Here is a 17,883-nt window from a genome sequence, read left to right on the forward strand (position 1 = left end):
AAAAAAAAATGGTAGGATACAAAATCAACTTAGAAAATTTTAAAGCTTTTCACAACACCAGCAATAACCTTTCACAAAATACCATAGTGAAACAGACCCCATTTATGATGGAAACTTAAAAGTACCTAAAAGTAGACCTACCAAGAAACATGTGAGAACAAAATGGGGGACTTACTCTTTTCATATACAGAAGATAGTTAGAAATCCATGTAGCAACATAGAATATTATAAACGTAACATTTCAAATTAGAGAAAAGATAGGCTTCAAATACCTTATATTTGAAGGTATACCTTATATTTGAAGCACTTTGGGAGGTCAAGGCAGGCAGATCATGAGGTCAAGAGATCGAGAGCATCCTGGCCAACATGGCAAAACCCCATCTCTACTAAAAATACAAAATTTAGCAAGGTGTGGTTGTGCACCTGTAGTCCCAGCTATTTAGGAAGCTAAGGCAGGAGAATTGCTTTAACTTGGGAGGCAGAGGTTGCAGTGAGCCAAGATTGCATCATTGTACTCCAGCCTAGCAACAGCGCAAGACTCCATCTCAAAAAAAAAAAAAGATAGTACTTTGAATATCTGTCTTCTTGCTTAGCCAGCGTTCTAGACTAAGATTTGATTTCTGTTCCTGCTCTGTCACTATGTGAAACAAACTGTTTAGCCTCTCTACATGGATGGCATTATTCAAACCTGAGGTATTAGAGAGGTTACTTGCAACTTCTCTGCTCTGAAGTATTTATGGTTCATTTCCTTGACCCTTATCTTAAGGCTAGAACTAAAATTGGTCAGGAATTTCCTTGAGCAGGATACTTAGGAAATGCTTTTTTCCTGTTAATGATGTAAAAAGAAATATCAGTATAAATAAGATCCTCCTTTGAATAAATGCTGTAGTGTGTTGCTAAAATACAAATTACTGGGAAAGTGAAACTATTTCCTTTAGCAGTCATCTTGTTATTTTGTCAAAATGTTAAAAATTGTAAATTTTTAACCATTTTATGATTAAATTTCAAAAACTTAGGTAGCCTGAACATGGAAGAGATGGAAGCATAAAAATATATAAGACTTTTCTTTTTGTCTTATTTATTTATTTTAGAGACAGGGTCTCACTGTGTTGTCCAGGCTGGTCTCAGTCTCCTGGGCTCAAGCAGTCCTCCCACCTCGGCCTCCCAAAGTGCTGAGATTACAGGCATGAGCCATTGCACCCAGCCCTGTCTTTTTTTATTTTCATGGAAGTTACTTTATGTCTTTGGTTTATCATGTCATTCATCCAAGCAAATATGTGCTTATTGTCTACCACTGTGTACTAAATACAGGATCCAGAACTTGTTGTGTCCTAACTGTGTTAAGTGAGGATACCTCATCCTTCCAGCACGTTGATGTGTAGCATAGCAAGGTATACAGAGCATTGCTAACCTCAAAAGCTCACTTGAGCTTTGGTGTTCAGGGTTTTTCCTGGGGTTTCATTTTGTAGACACGATTAGTGAGTCTTAAGCAACAAGGTTGAGCTCAATCTTCAGCACCCTCCAACTGGAGACCATGTTGATATAAAAAAAGGCACTTCACAGCCCTTTTTCCTGAGTCCTCTTGTTAGTTTATCCAGACGCCCTCTATTAGTCACCTGGTTAACAAACTACCAGGACCCATGATGAATAGCAAAGACTTACTAGGGAAATTACAAGGATTTAGAGACCACCTTTCAAAATGGAGGTAAAAAACCAGCCAAATTATTTGTTATACAGTAGGACCCATAGTTTTCTTCGGACTCTCAACAGAGGCCTTTACCCAGAAAAAGAATAAAGGACCTCTGCCTTCGAATATCTCAGTATAGCAGTTTTTCCTTGATAATTACGTTCTGTGTATGTATTTTAGTGGAATGAACATTTTTACATGTCTGCTGCTTTTAACATGTCATACTTTATAACCTCTTCAATAATCCCATCCCCAATCAATTTATAATGATTATCTATTATGTTTCTATTTTAAGTAGTCTTTTTCCAATTCAAAAGTGCCAACTGATTGGCCGAGCGCGGTAGCTCAAGCCTGTAATCTCAGCACTTTGGGAGGCCGAGGCGGGTGGATCACGAGGTCAAGAGATTGAGACCATTCTGGTCAACATGGTGAAACCCCGTCTCTACTAAAAATACAAAAAATTTGCTGGGCATGGTGTCGCACGCCTGTAATGCCAGCTACTCGGGAGACTGAGGCAGGAGAATTGCCTGAACCCAGGAGGCGGAGGTTGCAGTGAGCCGAGATCGCGTCATTGCACTCCAGCCTGGGTACCAGCAGTGAAACTCAGTCTCAAAAAAAAAAAAAAGTGCCAACTAATCAAGCTCACAAAGCGTTTTGGTACTCTTCAGTTGATCCATAAAAGTGCAGTGTTTTTGCTGTGTTGGAATGGTGAGCTCTTAATGTAACTAGGAGGGAGAGTTCTTAAACTTTTAACACCGAGGACATATTAAAAACAGTGAATGGAAAACTTGTCTCTTGCAGCATTAATCTTAATATGATGTTGTTATATTTTCAGGAAACTGCTAAAGTTCTTGGGGAAGCAAAGTAGAATTTTTCATAAGAACAAAATGGGTAAGTTAAAGATAATTTTGTGTTTTTAATTAGTAGAAACTGGTTTTTCATTTCAAAGATAGATCTTCAAAATCAGTGAATGCAAGTAAAATTTCAGTAAACAAAGTAAATTTCAGTAGACTGAAATTAGTTGTCCACATCAACAGCTAATGTCTACTACACAGACATGCCCTGTATAATGGTGTTTTCAGTCAGTGTTGGACCAATGTGTGACATGGTCTCAGAAAGATTATAATAGAGCTGAAAAATTCCTGTTGCTTACTGTGACATCTTGATGATCTTGTCCTTGTGTAGGCCTAGACTAATGTGTGTTCGTATCTTAGTTTTAACAAAAACTTTTAAAAGTAGAACAAAATTTAAAAGTTTTTAAAATAGAAAAAAGCATATAGATAAAAAATACAGGCCGGTGCGGTGGCTAATACCTGTAATCCCAGAACTTTGGGAAGCTGAGACCAGTGGATCATCTGAGGTCGGGAGTTTGAGACCAGCCTTACCAGCGTGGAAAAACCTTGTCTCTACTAAAAATACACAGTTAGCCAGGCATGGTGGTGCATGCCTCTGATCCCAGCTACTTGGGAGGCTGAGGCTGGAGAATTACTTGAACCCAGGAGATGGAGGTTATGGTGAACCAAGATCACGCCATTTCACTCCAGTCTGAGCAACAAGAGGGAAACTCCATCTCAAAAAAAAAAAAATATATATAAAGGAAAAATAGCGCTCGGTACAGTGGCTCACACTTGTGAGCCCAACTGCCTGGGAGGCTGAGACGAGAGAGTTGGAGTGAGCCCAGGAGTTTGTGAGGCAGAAATAAGCCATTATTGTGGCACTGCTCTCCAGCTGGGCAACAGGTTAAGACCCTGTCTCTAAACTATAAAATAAATATATAAATAAAATGCTTGAGGTTCTTTGGGGAAGTGAATTTTAAAAACTACATATTTATATATATATAAATACACTATCGCATATTTATTTTAAGCTAAGCGTTATTTCAAGAGTCAAAAAGTTTTAAAAATTAAAGTTTATAAACCAAAAATTACAGTAAAGTCAACTTACTACTGAAGAAAAAATAAGTGTGCTGTAGCCTAAGTGTACCGTATTTACAAAGTCTATAGTAGTATAGTAATGTCCTAGACCTTCACATTCACTCACCACTCACTCACCTATTCACAAAGAGCAATTTCCAGTCCTGCAAACTGGAATTAGTGAGTGCCTTATACAAGTATACCTTTTTAAATCTTTTATGCTGTATTTTTACTGTACCTTTTCTATGTTTAGATACACAAATACCATCATGTTACAGTTGCTTACAGTATTCAGACAGTAACATGCTGTACAGGTTTGTAGTGTAGGAGCAGTAGGCTATATCATATAGCCTCAGTGTAAGTATACTCTAGATTTTGTAAGTATGCTTTTAAGATGTTTGTGTCATGACAAAATTGCCTAATGATACATTTCTTGGAAGGTATCCCCATTGTTAAGAAATGCATGACTCTATATTCCTGACAGGCAGATCAGTAATAGTACCGTGCTAACTCCAATTTGTGATTTCTAGTGAGTAATTTTACCTTAAGAAATTTGAAACTCTTCCAACAAAATGATTTCTGTTGTTAAAAATATTAGAAGCATAAATTGAAATAACCATTTTTATTTTTCTTCGAGGTTGGCAAAAACTGCTAAAAATTTGTATACTTGAATAGTCATTTAGAAGCTACTTACATCTTTATAGGTCCCCCATCTTTTTATGAAAAATTAGACCAAAAAAGATACTAACATAGCTTTTACCAGATTAACGTTTTGCCACATTTGCTTTCATACATGCATGCGTGTGTGTTGATGTGTGTATGTGTGTGTGTGTTTTCATATTGTAGAGTTGACAAAACTCCATCTCAGTCCTCTCGGAGTCCTGGCTGGCTCTGAGAATTAAATAGGCATACATATTTATTACAAGTTTTACATGGAATGGAAGCCCTTTTTAAAATAACAGTGACCAAAGCTAGGCATGGTGGTGCACGCCTATGGTCCCAGCTACAGCTACTTTGAATGCTGAGACATAAAGGTCCCTTGAACCCAGGGATTCCAGGTTACTGTAAGCCATGATTGTGCCACTGCACTCCAACCTGGGTAACAGAGCAAGGCCCTATCTCCTAAAAAAAAAGTAAACTGCAAATAAGTAAGTAGGCCGGGTGCAGCGATTCATGCCTATAATTCCAGCACTTTGGGAGCCAAGGCAGGCGGATCACTTGATTTCACTTAATTTCAGGAGTTCAAGACCAGCTCGGCCAACATGGTGAGACCCTGTCTCTACTAAATACAAAAATTAGCTGGGCATGGTGGTGGGCACCTGTAATACCAGCTGCTCCGGAGGCTGAGACAGGAGAATCTCTTGAACCCAGAAGGTGGAAGTTGCAGTGAGCCAAGATTGTATCACTGCACTCCACAACAAGAGTGAGACTCTGTCCCAAAAAATATAAATGAATGAACGAATGAATGAATGAATGAAAATATAAATGAATGAATAAATAAATAATAAATGGGTGGGTGGACGGATGGACTGACAAAGTTTTTAAAATGTTCGTACTGCATTAACTTGTCTCTTTAGTTTCTTAAAGACTGTTCCTCAATTCAAATTTGTCTGGTTGTTTTCTTGTGATTTGACTCAAATTAAATTTTTGGCAGTGGTAGCACATGAGAGATTTTGATAATTAATTTTAGAGATTTCTGAATTAATTAATAAATGGCGATTTGTGGCTGAACAGTACTTTAGCTTCATCCTTCTCATTCTTTTTAGGGCTTCCTAAGTTTTTAGGATAAACCTTAAGATATTTTATTTCACATGTTGATGATTATAAAAATTTAAATTATGTTACAATACAAAATTGTAAACATTAAGGAGATCTTTAACTCGCATATATAACTTTTACTCTCTGTGTATTTGGCTACTGTGACTGAAGTCAGTACAGCAGTGATGGTAGTAGCAGAGTAACATCTGTGCACTCTGTCTCCACGTCAGCTTTGAGTTTTTTTAAAGAGCAAAATTTTGTCCATATTAATTACTTTTAATCATGCATCAGTTTAAACTGAGTATTGGTTAAATACATATTTTGGTCATTATTTTTAACTATCAAGAGTAAAATGCTGAGAAAAAGAAGTCGTAACTTTTAGAATTTAGGGCTTGTCAAAGGAAGCTGAGCTCACATGGTATGTAAACACTGATTCATAAATGTGCTATGCATTTTTATTTCTAAAAATATATCTCAGGTGATAGAATTAAAGTTATACTATTTAAATATTTCGTCTTAGTCTTCAAATTTGAATGGGCTGCTTTGGTTACAAAAAACTGTTAATACCTCCTTGAAAAATACTAGTAAATTTTCACCTGAAGTAGCATTCTTAAATCTATAGTTTATTCTGACATTGGAAGATGTTTAGAGAATTATAAAATAAGGAGTTAAAAACTGTCAAAGTCTTGGTGACTATTATACTACCTTCCAGAAATGTTTCTGATCTGAGTTCTCCACATATAAACCTCGGTAATAATCCTGTTTATTTTTCATTTTATTTTATTTTTTGATACAGGGTCTTGCTCTTTCGCCCAGGCTGGTGTGCAGTGGCGTCACCTCAGCTCACTGCAACCTCTGTCTCCCAGGTTCAAGCGATTGTTCTGCCTCAACCTCCCAAGTAACTGGGACTATAGGCATGTACCACCACACCCAGCTAATTTTTGCATTTTTAGTAGAGACAGGGTTTCCCATGTTGACTAGGCTGCTCTTGAACTCCTCACCTTAGGTGATCGCCTGCCTCAGCCTCCTGAAGTGCTGAGATTGCAGGCATGAGCCACCACACCTGCCCAAACCTATTTATTTTTAATACATTGTGTTATTCAAAAATTGTTTCACTACTTATTTTACTTTAGATGGAGAGGAGAAAACCTATGGTGGCTGTGAAGGCCCTGATGCCATGTATGTCAAATTGATATCATCTGATGGCCATGAATTTATTGTAAAAAGAGAACATGCATTAACATCAGGCACAATAAAAGCCATGTTGAGTGGCCCAGGTAAGTACAGTTCTGTCTTTTTCTTCATATATTCACTTTTAATGTTTGGTGGGTATTTTTAAGTTGAATTCAATGATTCAGCATTTAAAGAGAGAGAATAACTCTTCTAACGTTGTATGATTATGTTTCTGTTTTTTGTTTGAGACAGTCTTACTCTGTCGCCCAGGGTGGAGTGCAGTTGTGCAATGTCAGCTCACTGCAACCTCCACTTCCTGGGTTCAGGTGATTCTCCTGCCTCAGACTCTCAAGTAACTGGGATTACAGGCATGTGCCACCACCCCTGGCTAACCTTCGTGTTTTTAGTAGAGATGGAGTTTCACTATGTTGGCCAGGCTGGTCTTTTTTTTGAAAAGTAGTTTCATTCTTGTTGCTCAGGCTGGAGTACAATGGTGTGATCTCAGCTCACTGCAGCCTCCACCTCCAGGGTTCAAGCAATTCTCTTGCCTCAGCCTCTTGAGTAGCTGGGATTACAGGCATGTATCACCACACACATCTAATTTTTTGTAGTTTTAGTAGAGACAGGGTTTCTCCATGTTGGTCAGGCTGGTCTCGGACTCCCGACCTCAGGTGATCTGTGGCCTTGCTGGTCTTAAACTCCTGACCGTAGTTGATCTGCCCGCCTTGGTCTACGAAAGTGCAGGTATTACAGGCATGCACCACGCCCAGCCTTTGGCATGATTATGTTGAATTGGGAAAAAATCGTTTTCTGCCATTTTCTGTTTTCCGTTATGTATCCTGTAAGTTTCAACAATACCAAATTGATTATTTTGTAGTAGGAAAGTGTTTTCCTACACTAGTTTCCATAGTCAGCCTTTTAATCAGACTAGTGATTTGTGTTCCTAGCTAGATAAAAAATTTATAGATAAAAGTTGCCACCTTCCAAATCTATTCTTAACATTTTTCCTTGAAGTAAAATTCACAATATTTTGCAGCCATCACCTCTGTCTAGCTCCAAAACATTTTTATTACTCCAAAAGCAAACCCCACACTCATCAGTTGTCACTGTCCCTTCCCATTCTCTACCCTCAGTGTCTGACCACCACCAGTAGGCTTTCTAATTTGCCTGTTCTGGATATTTTAATATAAATTGAATCATACTGTATATGGCCTTTTGGTATCTGGCTTTTGTTATTTGTCATGTTTTCAAGGTTCGTTCATGTGGTATATGTACAGTACTTCATTCTTTTTTATGACTGAATAATATTTATCCAGATGTGAATATTTTACAATTTGTTATCTATTGACAAACAGTTGACAAATATTTGGGTTGTTGACACATTTTCACTACCATGAGTAGTTCTGTGAACATTTGTGTACAAATATTGTTTGAATACCAGCTTTCAGTTCTTTTGGGTGTCTTCTTAAGAGTGCAGTTGCTTGATCACATGACAATTCTGTTTAACTTTTGGAGGAGCCACAAAACTGTTTTCACAGTGGCTGAATTGTTTTACATTTCTGTCAACAGTGTCCTATTCTTCCAGTTTGTATATGTCTTGACCAATATTTGTTAGTGTCTTTTTCTATTACTGCTGTCTGAATGGGTGTGAAATGGTTATCTAGTGGGTTTTTGGTTTGTTGGTTGTTGGTGGTTGTGTTTTGAGATAGTCTCACTCTGTCACCCAGGCTGGAGTACAGTGGTACAATCTTCACTTACCGCAGCCTCCACCTCCCAGGTTCAAATGATTGTCGTGCCTTAGACTCCTATGTAGCTGGAATTACAGGTGTATACCACCATGCCCAGCTAAGTTTTTTGTATTTTTGGTAGAGACGGTTGTCGCTATGTTGGCCAGGCTGGTCTTGAATTCTTGGCCTCAAGTGATCAGCTCGCCTGGGCCTCAAAAAGTGCTGAATTGAGCCCCCTGTACACCCAGCCTATCTGATGGTTGTTTTTGTTTTGTTTTTTGTTTGTTTGTTTGTTTCGTTTTTGAGATGGAATCTTGCTCTCTCCCAGGCTAGAGTGCAGTGGCATAATCTTGGTTTACAGCACCCTTTCCCAGGTTCAAGCAGTTCTCCTGTCTCAGCCTCCTGAGTAGCTGGGATTACAGGCACTTGACACCACACCAGGCTAATTTTTGTATTTTCAGTTTTGTATTTTGGTTTTGCCATATTGACCAGGCTGGTGTCAAACTCCTAGCCTCAAGTGATCCACCCACCTTGGCCTCCCAAAATTAAAGCACATTTTTGATTTTGAAGTGTGATTTATTTTTCCTTTGGTTTTTGTGTCATATATAAGAATCTGTTGTCATATGTAACTCTGTGTTTTCTTATAGGAGTTTTATGGGTTTGGCTCTGAAATGTAGGTTTTTGGTCTTAAGTTAATTTTTGTTTATGCTGTGAGGTAAGAGATCAGCTTCATTCTTTTGCATGTGGCTATCCCACTAACATTTGTTGAAGAAACCATTTCTCCATGGCACCCTTGTTGAAAATCAGTTGACTGTAGATGTGTGTATTTATTTATGGGCTTTCAGTTCTATTCCATTGATCTATATGTCTGTCCTTATGTCAGGACCACACTGTTTTGATTACTGTAGCTTTGTAGGAAGTTTCAAAATCAGAAAGTATGGAGCCTCCAGTTTTGTTTTTCTGTTTCAAGATTGTTTTGGCTATTTGGGATCCCGTGCAATTCTTTTCTTTCTGGTTTTGGTTGTTGTGTTGTTGTTGTTGTTGGGTTTTTTGGTTTGTTTTTGAGACAGGGTCTTGTTTTGGTGGTGGTGGTGTTGTTGGGTTTTTTGGTTTGTTTTTGAGACAGGGACTTGCTCTGTTGCCCAGGCTGGAGTGCAGTGGCACAAGCCCTCCTAGGCTCAAGTAATCCTCCCACCTCAGCTTCCCGAATAGCAGGAACCACGGGCATGCACCTTTTTTTTTTTTTTTTTTTTTTTTTGTAGTGACGTTGCCCAGATTGGCTTTGAACTCCTGGCTCAAGCAGTCCTCCTGACTTGGCCTCCTAAAGTGCTAGGATTACAGGTGTGAGCCTGGCCACAGTTCTTTTTCTATGTTTTTACTATGGAGATTTTAAAATCTACTCAGAAGTAAAGAGAACTGTGTAATATACGTCCATGTATCCATCATCCAGCTTCAAAACTTATTAACATTTTGCCAATCTTTTGCTCTATCTCCCAGTCTGGAGTGTCGTGGCACAGTCTTGGCTCATTGCAACCTCCACCTCCCAGGTTCAAGCAATTCTCCTCCCTCAGCCTCTTGAGTACCTGGTATTACAGGCATGCTGCCACCACACCCAGCTAATTTTAGTATTTTTAGTAGAGATGGGGTTTCACCGTGTTGGCTAGGCTACTCTTGAACTCCTGACCTCAAGCAGTCCACCTGCCTCGGCCTCCCAAAGTGCCAGGATTACAGGTGTGAGCCACTGCGCCCAGCCTGTTTTGCCAATCTTAAGTCATTTCATTATCCCTACTTTTTTGGAGTATTTCAAGCACATGCCTGATGTGCCATTTCAATTGCAAAATCTGCCGTAGTTCCCTTGTACCTTTTCTTTTTTTTCCAGGCAGGTCATTAACTTTACAGAGAAGCAAGGTTATTTGTATGCTACCCATATTTCAGATTGAATTATATTTGAGTTTTATTCTGTAAACTCATAGTTAAAATTTCAGAGACTTGATTAGACCCTGGTTCATTTTTCTAGGCAAAGGATCCTTTCTTTGTAGGTAGCACTCTTGTATTCCTATTGTATCACATCCTTTAGCAGTGTTAAGCTTGATCGGTGGGTTCTAGGGTTGTAAGGCTGATTCATTCATGAAAAATTCCCTGCTCATTTAGCACTCACTGTGATTGTTGTTGAGATTTACTTTGAGATTACAAAACAGTGTTTTCCAATTCTGTAAAATTTTTTGCAGTGTTTTCCAATTCTGTAAAATTTATTAGCTAGAATTTTCCTATAAGATACTATTTGGTTACATTGAAATACATTCTGTATGGGAAAGACAATAAAGACTTGATTTTTTTTCCTTTTAAATATAATTTTTCAGAGTAATGGATTGGTTCTTCAGCATCATCCAGTAGTAAAGATTGTTTTGTTTTTGTTTTGAGTGTTTGCATGTCATCATGAACTCATAACTTTATACCTGATGTTTTTCTGTCTGTTGCAATCACTCTTACTGATACCCAGCCACTTTCTTCATTTTTATGTCAGAAAGAGCCACATTGTGTTAGCTCCTGTGTCCTTTTGACTGTGGCTCTGTTAGTCTTGAAGAGCTATACGACTTTCTGTAATAAGATATTTTAGGCGTGTCATGTACATTGTTCTCCAATCCTGAAAACAGCTGTTTCTCCAAAAATCCCTGTTGTGTTTTAGTAGAAAATGGTAATTAGGGGCCCCAATCTGGGTGCTAAAGATACTTACTGCTCTTTGGTTGAATTGCACCCCCCACTCCATACAAACACACACACACCCCATGGCAATCTGCTCCTTGGTTGAATTGCACCCCCTAGCACACACACACACACTCACCCACCCCATGGCTGTAATAATCTGATGAATTGCTTTTGGGCTTTTCCACAGGGCAATGCAAGGAAGTACTTTAGGAGGAAAAAAATCACAAATGCCAACAGAATTTTAATTGAAAATTAATTTCATTTTATAACAGCAGGCTAGAAACAAAGGGCTTTTGCTTTTTATAAATTTGATCTTCTTTAATTTAAATACCAGATTTTTATCTTGGAAGGATCAGGAAAACATTCAGCTCCAAACTGTTTGCATGAAAGCAATGAAGTACCAATAACATGCTACAGCGCATATGTACCTCCACAGCATACTAAGTAAAAGAACCCAGACACAAAGTGTGACATATTTGTATGATTCCATTTATATGAAATATCAAGAATAGGTAAATCCATAGAAACAGAAAGCAGATTGGTGTTTGCCAAAGGCTAGGGGGTAAGGAAGACAGAGGAATAACTGCTTAATGGATTACTGGGTTTTAATTTGGAATGATGAAAATGTTTGGGAACTATATAGAAGGGATAGTTGAACAACACTGTAAATATGCTAAACGCCACTCAATTGTACACTTTAAAATGGTTAATTTTGGCTAGTCACAGTGACTCACGCCTGTAATCCCAGCATTTTGGGAGGCTGAGGCGGGCGGATCATGAGGTCAGGAGATCAAGACCATTCTGGCCAACACAGTAAGACCCCGTCTCTACTAAAAATACAAAAAACTTAGGCATGGTGGCACGCGCCTGTGGTCCTAGCTACTCTGGGGTGCTGAGTCGGAAGAATCGTTTGAATCCAGGAGGCGGAGGTTGCAGTGAGCCGAGATTTCACCATTGCACTCCAGCCTGATGACAGGGCAAGACTCCGTCTCAAAAAAAAAAAAAAAAAAAAAAAAAAAAGGTTAATTTTATGTTATATGAATCTCATCTTTTAAAATCACTAATGTTTGTCTAGTATCAAAGGCTTTAATAAGTGCCTATTGGCAATATTTCAGACATGTATTCAAGAAAAAGGGAGGGAGTTCTAGTTATTGGCAAACTAAACATTTACCTCGTTGTGAATTATTTGCTGAGTTCTTCTGTACTCCTTTCTCTCTCCTCCACTATACCCCCAAACAACGGATACATAAAAGCATTTCACATCTACAAATATACTTGGAGAGTATAGTATTTTAAAACTTTTAAAAATATAACTGGATAAAACTTTATCAAAATATAACTTTATAAAATGCATTTAACATCTACAAATATACTTTGAGAATATAGTATTTTAAAACTTTTATATAGTATTTTAAAATAAAATACTTAAAACTTTATTAAATACTATGTAAAAGTTTTAAAATACTGTATTCTCAAAGTATATTTGTAGATGTTAAATGCATTTTATAAAATACTATGTAAAAGTTTTAAAATACTATATTCTCAAAGTATACTTGTAGATGTTAAATGCATTTTATATTCAGTACACAGTGCTAGTACTAGACTGCTAAATGATACAACCTTTATGTAGCTACAGAAATTTTGAGGAATGACTGAAAAACTGTTTATGAAATGCTGTTAAACAAAGGAAAATGTCTGCCCCGTACCTGTAATCCCAGCACTTTGGGAGGCCGAGGCAGGTGTATCATTTGAGGTCGGGAGTTTGAGATCACCTGGCCAACATCGAGAAACTCTGTCTCTATTAAAAATACCAAAAAAATTAACCAGGTGTAGTGGCACATGCCTGTAATCCCAACTACTCAGGATGCTGAGGTAGGAGAATTGTCTGAACCAGGGAGGTTGGGATGAGCCAAGATTGTGCCATTGCACTCCAGCCTGGGCAACAAGAAAAAAAAAATGTCTTATGCAATCTCATTAACATGATCATATTTTTAAAAAAACTAAAAGAGGAGGCCAGGCACAGTAGCCCACACCTGTAATCCGAGCACTTTGGGAGGCCGAGGCAGGCAGATCACCTTAGGTTGAGAATTTGAGACTAGCCTAACATGGAGAAACCCAGTCACTATTAAAAATACAAAATTAGCCGGGCGTGGTGGCACATGCCTGAAATCCCAGCTACTCGGGAGGCTGAGATAGGAGAATCACTTTAACCCAGGAGGCAGTGATTGCAGGAAACCGAGATCACACCATTGCATTCCAGCCTGGGCAACAAGAGTAAAACTCCATCTCCAAAAAAAAAAAAACACTAACAGGGGAAACAATGGAATTCCTTTCTTGAAATGTTTCTTTTGCATATTTGTTTGAGACAGGGGTCTCCCTCTGTTGCCCAGGCTGGAGTACAGTAGTGCCATCATGGCTCACTGCAGCCTCAAACTCCTGGGTCAAGCAGTCCTCCCACCTGAGGTTCCTCAGTAGCTAAGACTGCAAGTGGGTCTCCCAGAGTGCTGTGATTACAGGTGTGAGCCACCATGCTCAGACCATTTATTTTTAGTATTTTTCTTATTATTTTAGTTAAATAGTTGAAATAGATTTTTGTTTTTGTTTTGTTTTTTGAGATGGAGTCTTGCTTTGTCACCCATGCTGGAGTGCAGTGGCATGATCTCAGCTCACTGCAACTTCCACCTCCTGGATTCCAAGTGATTTTATATATTCACACATTCTCAGAAAAGCCAAATCAGAAAACCTGTTACTAGCCCTGACTTTATTTATTATTATTATTATTATTTATTATTTTTTTTTTTTTGAGACCGAGTTTCGCTCTCATTACCCAGGCTGGAGTGCAATGGCGCGATCTTGGCTCACCGCAAACTCCGCTTCCTGGGTTCAAGCAATTCTCCTTGCCTCAGCCTCCCTAGTTGCTGGGGCTACAGGTGTGTGCTACCATGCCCAGCTAATTTTTGTATTTTTAGTAGAGACATGTTGATTGACCAGGATGGTCTCAATCTCTTGACCTCGTGATCCACCCACCTCGGCCTCCCAAAGTGCTGGGATTACAGGTGTGAGCCACCGCACCCAGCCCTATTTATTATTATTCATTATTTATTATTACTGTTACTTTGAGATAGAGTCTTGCTCTGTTGCCCAGGCTAGAGTGCAGTGGCACAATCTCAGCTCACTGCAACTTCTGCCTCCCAGATTCAAGTGATTCTCCTGCCTCAGCTTTCTGTGTAGCTAGGATTACTGGCACCCACTACTGTACCCATCTAAATTTTTATATTTTTGTAGAGACTGATTTTTACCTTGTTGAAGCTGGTCTCAAAATCCTGACCTCATGATTCACCCGCCTTGACTTCCAGTGCTGGGATTACAGGTGTGAGCCACCACACCCAGACCATGACTTGATTTTTATATGGCAATTCAGTACAACACAGGGATCCTGATAATCCATAAAGACTTGATTCCCTAGACTGACTTTTTTCAAAAATGATTTTACTTTTTTATCCTGCTTACCTTCAGTAATCATGCCACCAAGATTCTTGGGAAAAACTACTTAAGTTTTTAACCCACAAAGAGAGAATTAGAATTTTAAAATTCAGTCTTGAAGAATTGAAAGTACTATCTTTTGTTTTTTTTTTGAAATGGAGTTTCATTCTTGTTGCCCAGGCTGGAGTACAATGATGCGTTCTCAACTCACTGCAACCTCCCCGTCCCAGATTCAAGCGATTCTCCTGCCTTAGCCTCCCAAGTAGCTGGGATTACTAGCACTTGCCACCACACCCAGCTAATTTTGTGTATTTAGTAGAGATGGCGTTTCACCATGTTGGTCAGGCTGATCTCAAACTTCTGACCTCAAGTGATCTGCCCACTTTGGCCTCCCAAAGTGCTGGGATTACAGGCATGAGTCACCACATGTGGCCCTCAAGTACTATCTTAATAAAGGTTTTTTAAATGTTTTTGGCCAGTTGCAGTGGCCCAAGCCTGTAACCTTAGCACTTTGGGAGGCTGAGGCAGGCTCCTAAAGTTTTGGACTCACTCGAGTCCAGGAGTTCAAGACCAGCAAAACCCTATCTCTACAAAATATATGAAAGCCTCGTGTGGTGGCACACACCTGTTGTCCCAGCTACTTGAGGAGGCTGAGGTGGGAGGATCACTTGAACCCAGGAGACAGAGGTTGCAGTGAGCCACAATCATGCCACTGCACTCCAGCCTGGGCCACAGAGTGAGACCTGTCTCAAAATTTAAAAAAAACAAACTTTTTAAAATGTTTTTAATACTAAAAAAGTCAGAATTCCATAATTGGGTTGGTCCTAATTGAGGTTGTTTTAATGGCTTGAGCAAAAGAACTTTATTTTGTCATAATTCTGGAGTGTAGAGGTTGAAAATTAAGGTGCTGGCACAGTTGGTCTCTTCTGAGGCTCTCTTCTTGTCTTGTACATGACCATCTTCTCCCTGTCTTCACATGATTTTTTTCTCTGCCCATCTCTGTCCTGATCTCTTCTTAAAAGAACACCAATCATAATGGATTGTCACCTAATGAACTCTTAACTTAATTATGTCTTTAAAGATTCGATCTCTCTAAATACAGTCACAATCTGTGGTACCAAGGGTTGAGACTTCAACATACGACTTTGGGGGACCCAGTTCAGCCAGTAATATACATAATTCTTTTGTTTTACAGGTCAATTTGCTGAGAACGAAACCAATGAGGTCAATTTTAGAGAGATACCTTCACATGTGCTATCAAAAGTATGCATGTATTTTACGTACAAGGTTCGCTACACTAACAGCTCCACTGAGATTCCTGAATTCCCAATTGCACCTGAAATTGCACTAGAACTGCTGATGGCTGCGAACTTCCTAGATTGTTAAATAAAATAAATTATAATAAACTGTTAACTCTTTTCAGTATTTAATACCTGTAGTTCAGTTAGTAATTTTTTCTTATATAGCATGTTGCCTGTTTGCAGTTGAACTGTATAAAGTTCAGAAGCAGATTATCTTCTGTTTTTTGCATAGCAATCAAAGTTGAAATTCATTTGCTACATCAACAAATTAAGGACATTTTCACAAACTGAGAAATAAACAAATATGCCAGTTCGTAGGTGGTTTTGCCTTATCCTTTGAATGTGACTTAATATCAGCAATGATGATATAGTAAATACTGAAATTTAGGCATAAACGAACACGTTCTACAGGGAAATAATGGGGCTAAGTACTTTTGTGCTTTTAGTGTTTTTTTTTTTTTTTTTTTTAGAAATCTGATCTTACAGCCGCCATTAGCATTTACTAGATAAACATGTTTATAACTTGGACAAAACATTGATTTTATAACTCTCCAAGTATGAGTTGAAATTTCTTATGTCTTTTGATAAACTACAGTATTCTTTAAGTGTACCTTGTCATTTTGTTTATTGTTACAATTTCAGAACTTTATTTAAAAACCATTTTGGAAGGTTACTAGGTACAGCTTTTGGAGAAGTAACTGAACTGTAGCCAGATGGTCAGCAAGTAAACTACATAACTTAGCGTTCTTGTGCATTATACATTTTGGGTAATTCGAAGTACTGTATTTGCATTGACTCTAAAGCTTCCTTTGCAGTTTCTATTCTTCCTTCGTAATCCCTTGTGTGATTACACTTCCAGTTGTTTAAATGTGTTTTTAAAAGACTCACTATTAACTTTATTCAGATCTTAAAAGCTACACCTTTCTGAACAATTTCAGTCTTTCTCCATCGAATTTGGATATTATGAAATAACGTGAAGAGATACAGTGAGAATCTTATAATCCACTTTAGATATCCTACATGAATTATTTTTATTAAAATATGTCCCAATAAATATACCCATAATCAGTGGGTCTTCTTCTGAAGTCAAGCTCATTCAGCTTTTCTATTTAGCAGCCAAAATTTTTTTTGAAAAAATATTGACAGCATCTTTGTGCATGGGAAAAGCAGCACTGGAGATGGGTTTAGTATTGTCTTTATCTCAGAGGTGGAACAAAGTCATCATTACAGGGTTCATAAACTTAAGTCTTCAGCTTATTTAAGGCTGGCTTAATATGGCTGAGCACAGTGGCTCAAGCGTGTAATCCTAGCAGTTTGGGAGGATGAGGTGGGCAGATCACTTGAGGCCATGAGTTTGAAACCAGCCTGGCCAACATGGCAAAACTGTCTCTACTAAAAATGCAAAAATTAGCCAGGCCATGTTGGCACATGCCTGTTAGCCCAGCTACTCATGTAGCTGACGCATGAGAATCACTTGAACCTGGGAGGTGGAGGTTACAGTGTGCCGAGATTGCGCCACTGCACTCCAGCCTGGGTGACAGAACGAGATTCTGTCTCAAAAAAAAAAAAAGACTGACTTAATATGGACCAGCTTTTCTGGAAACTGCAAAAACCATACACAAAAGTAAATTTTCCTCTTAAACATTATACATTCCAGTTTATCAAAAGCATTTAAATATAAATTACATATTTTTAGTAAATTTTTTTCTTAAGCTGCTCCTTGCAGAGCAGGGCTAACTTCTAGGCAGTGTGCCCAGAGCCGCCTTAGTAACTTCTTAAGCTATACTGGTACATGTCTTAGTATAGAAGATTATTTATCAAGTACAGTAATTATATTCTGTCACAGTGACAAATAGTACCAAATGTAAACCTGAATATTGATTTCAAAAGCCAAGGTGAGGCTGGGCAAGGTGGCTCACGCCTGTAATCCCAGCACTTTGGGAGGCCAAGGTGGGTGGATCACTTGAAGTCAGGAGTTCCAGAGCAGCCTGGCCAACATGATGAAACCCCATCTCTACTAAAACTACAAAGATTAGCTGGACATGGTGACACACAGCTATAATCCCAGCTACTTGGGAGGCTGAGGCAGGAGAATTGCTTGATCCTGGGAGGCAGAGGTTGCTTTGAGCCAAGAC

The 17,883-nt window shown here is 38.6% G+C and overlaps 1 protein-coding gene across 5 annotated transcripts in view; it reads left to right on the forward strand.

Annotated features, from left to right (window-relative positions):
- ELOC (elongin C) overlaps positions 1 to 16,061 on the forward strand; it is a 33,248-nt gene extending 17,187 nt beyond the window's left edge. For 4 of the 5 annotated variants that reach the window (XM_035276484.3, XM_054246493.2, XM_017965416.4 and 1 more), the window contains 3 exons: positions 2,523 to 2,578; positions 6,492 to 6,635; positions 15,643 to 16,061. In XM_035276484.3, coding sequence (XP_035132375.1) covers positions 2,575 to 2,578; positions 6,492 to 6,635; positions 15,643 to 15,833 — 339 coding nt within the window. In that variant the 5' untranslated portion in view covers positions 2,523 to 2,574 and the 3' untranslated portion in view covers positions 15,834 to 16,061. The remainder of the gene's footprint in view (positions 1 to 2,522; positions 2,579 to 6,491; positions 6,636 to 15,642) is intronic. The other variant, XM_008982795.5, reaches the window with a different exon arrangement.
- The last annotated feature ends 1,822 nt before the right edge of the window (positions 16,062 to 17,883 follow it).

This window comes from Callithrix jacchus, chromosome 16 (genome assembly GCF_049354715.1).
Source record: "Callithrix jacchus isolate 240 chromosome 16, calJac240_pri, whole genome shotgun sequence".
NCBI lineage: Eukaryota > Metazoa > Chordata > Mammalia > Primates > Cebidae > Callithrix > Callithrix jacchus.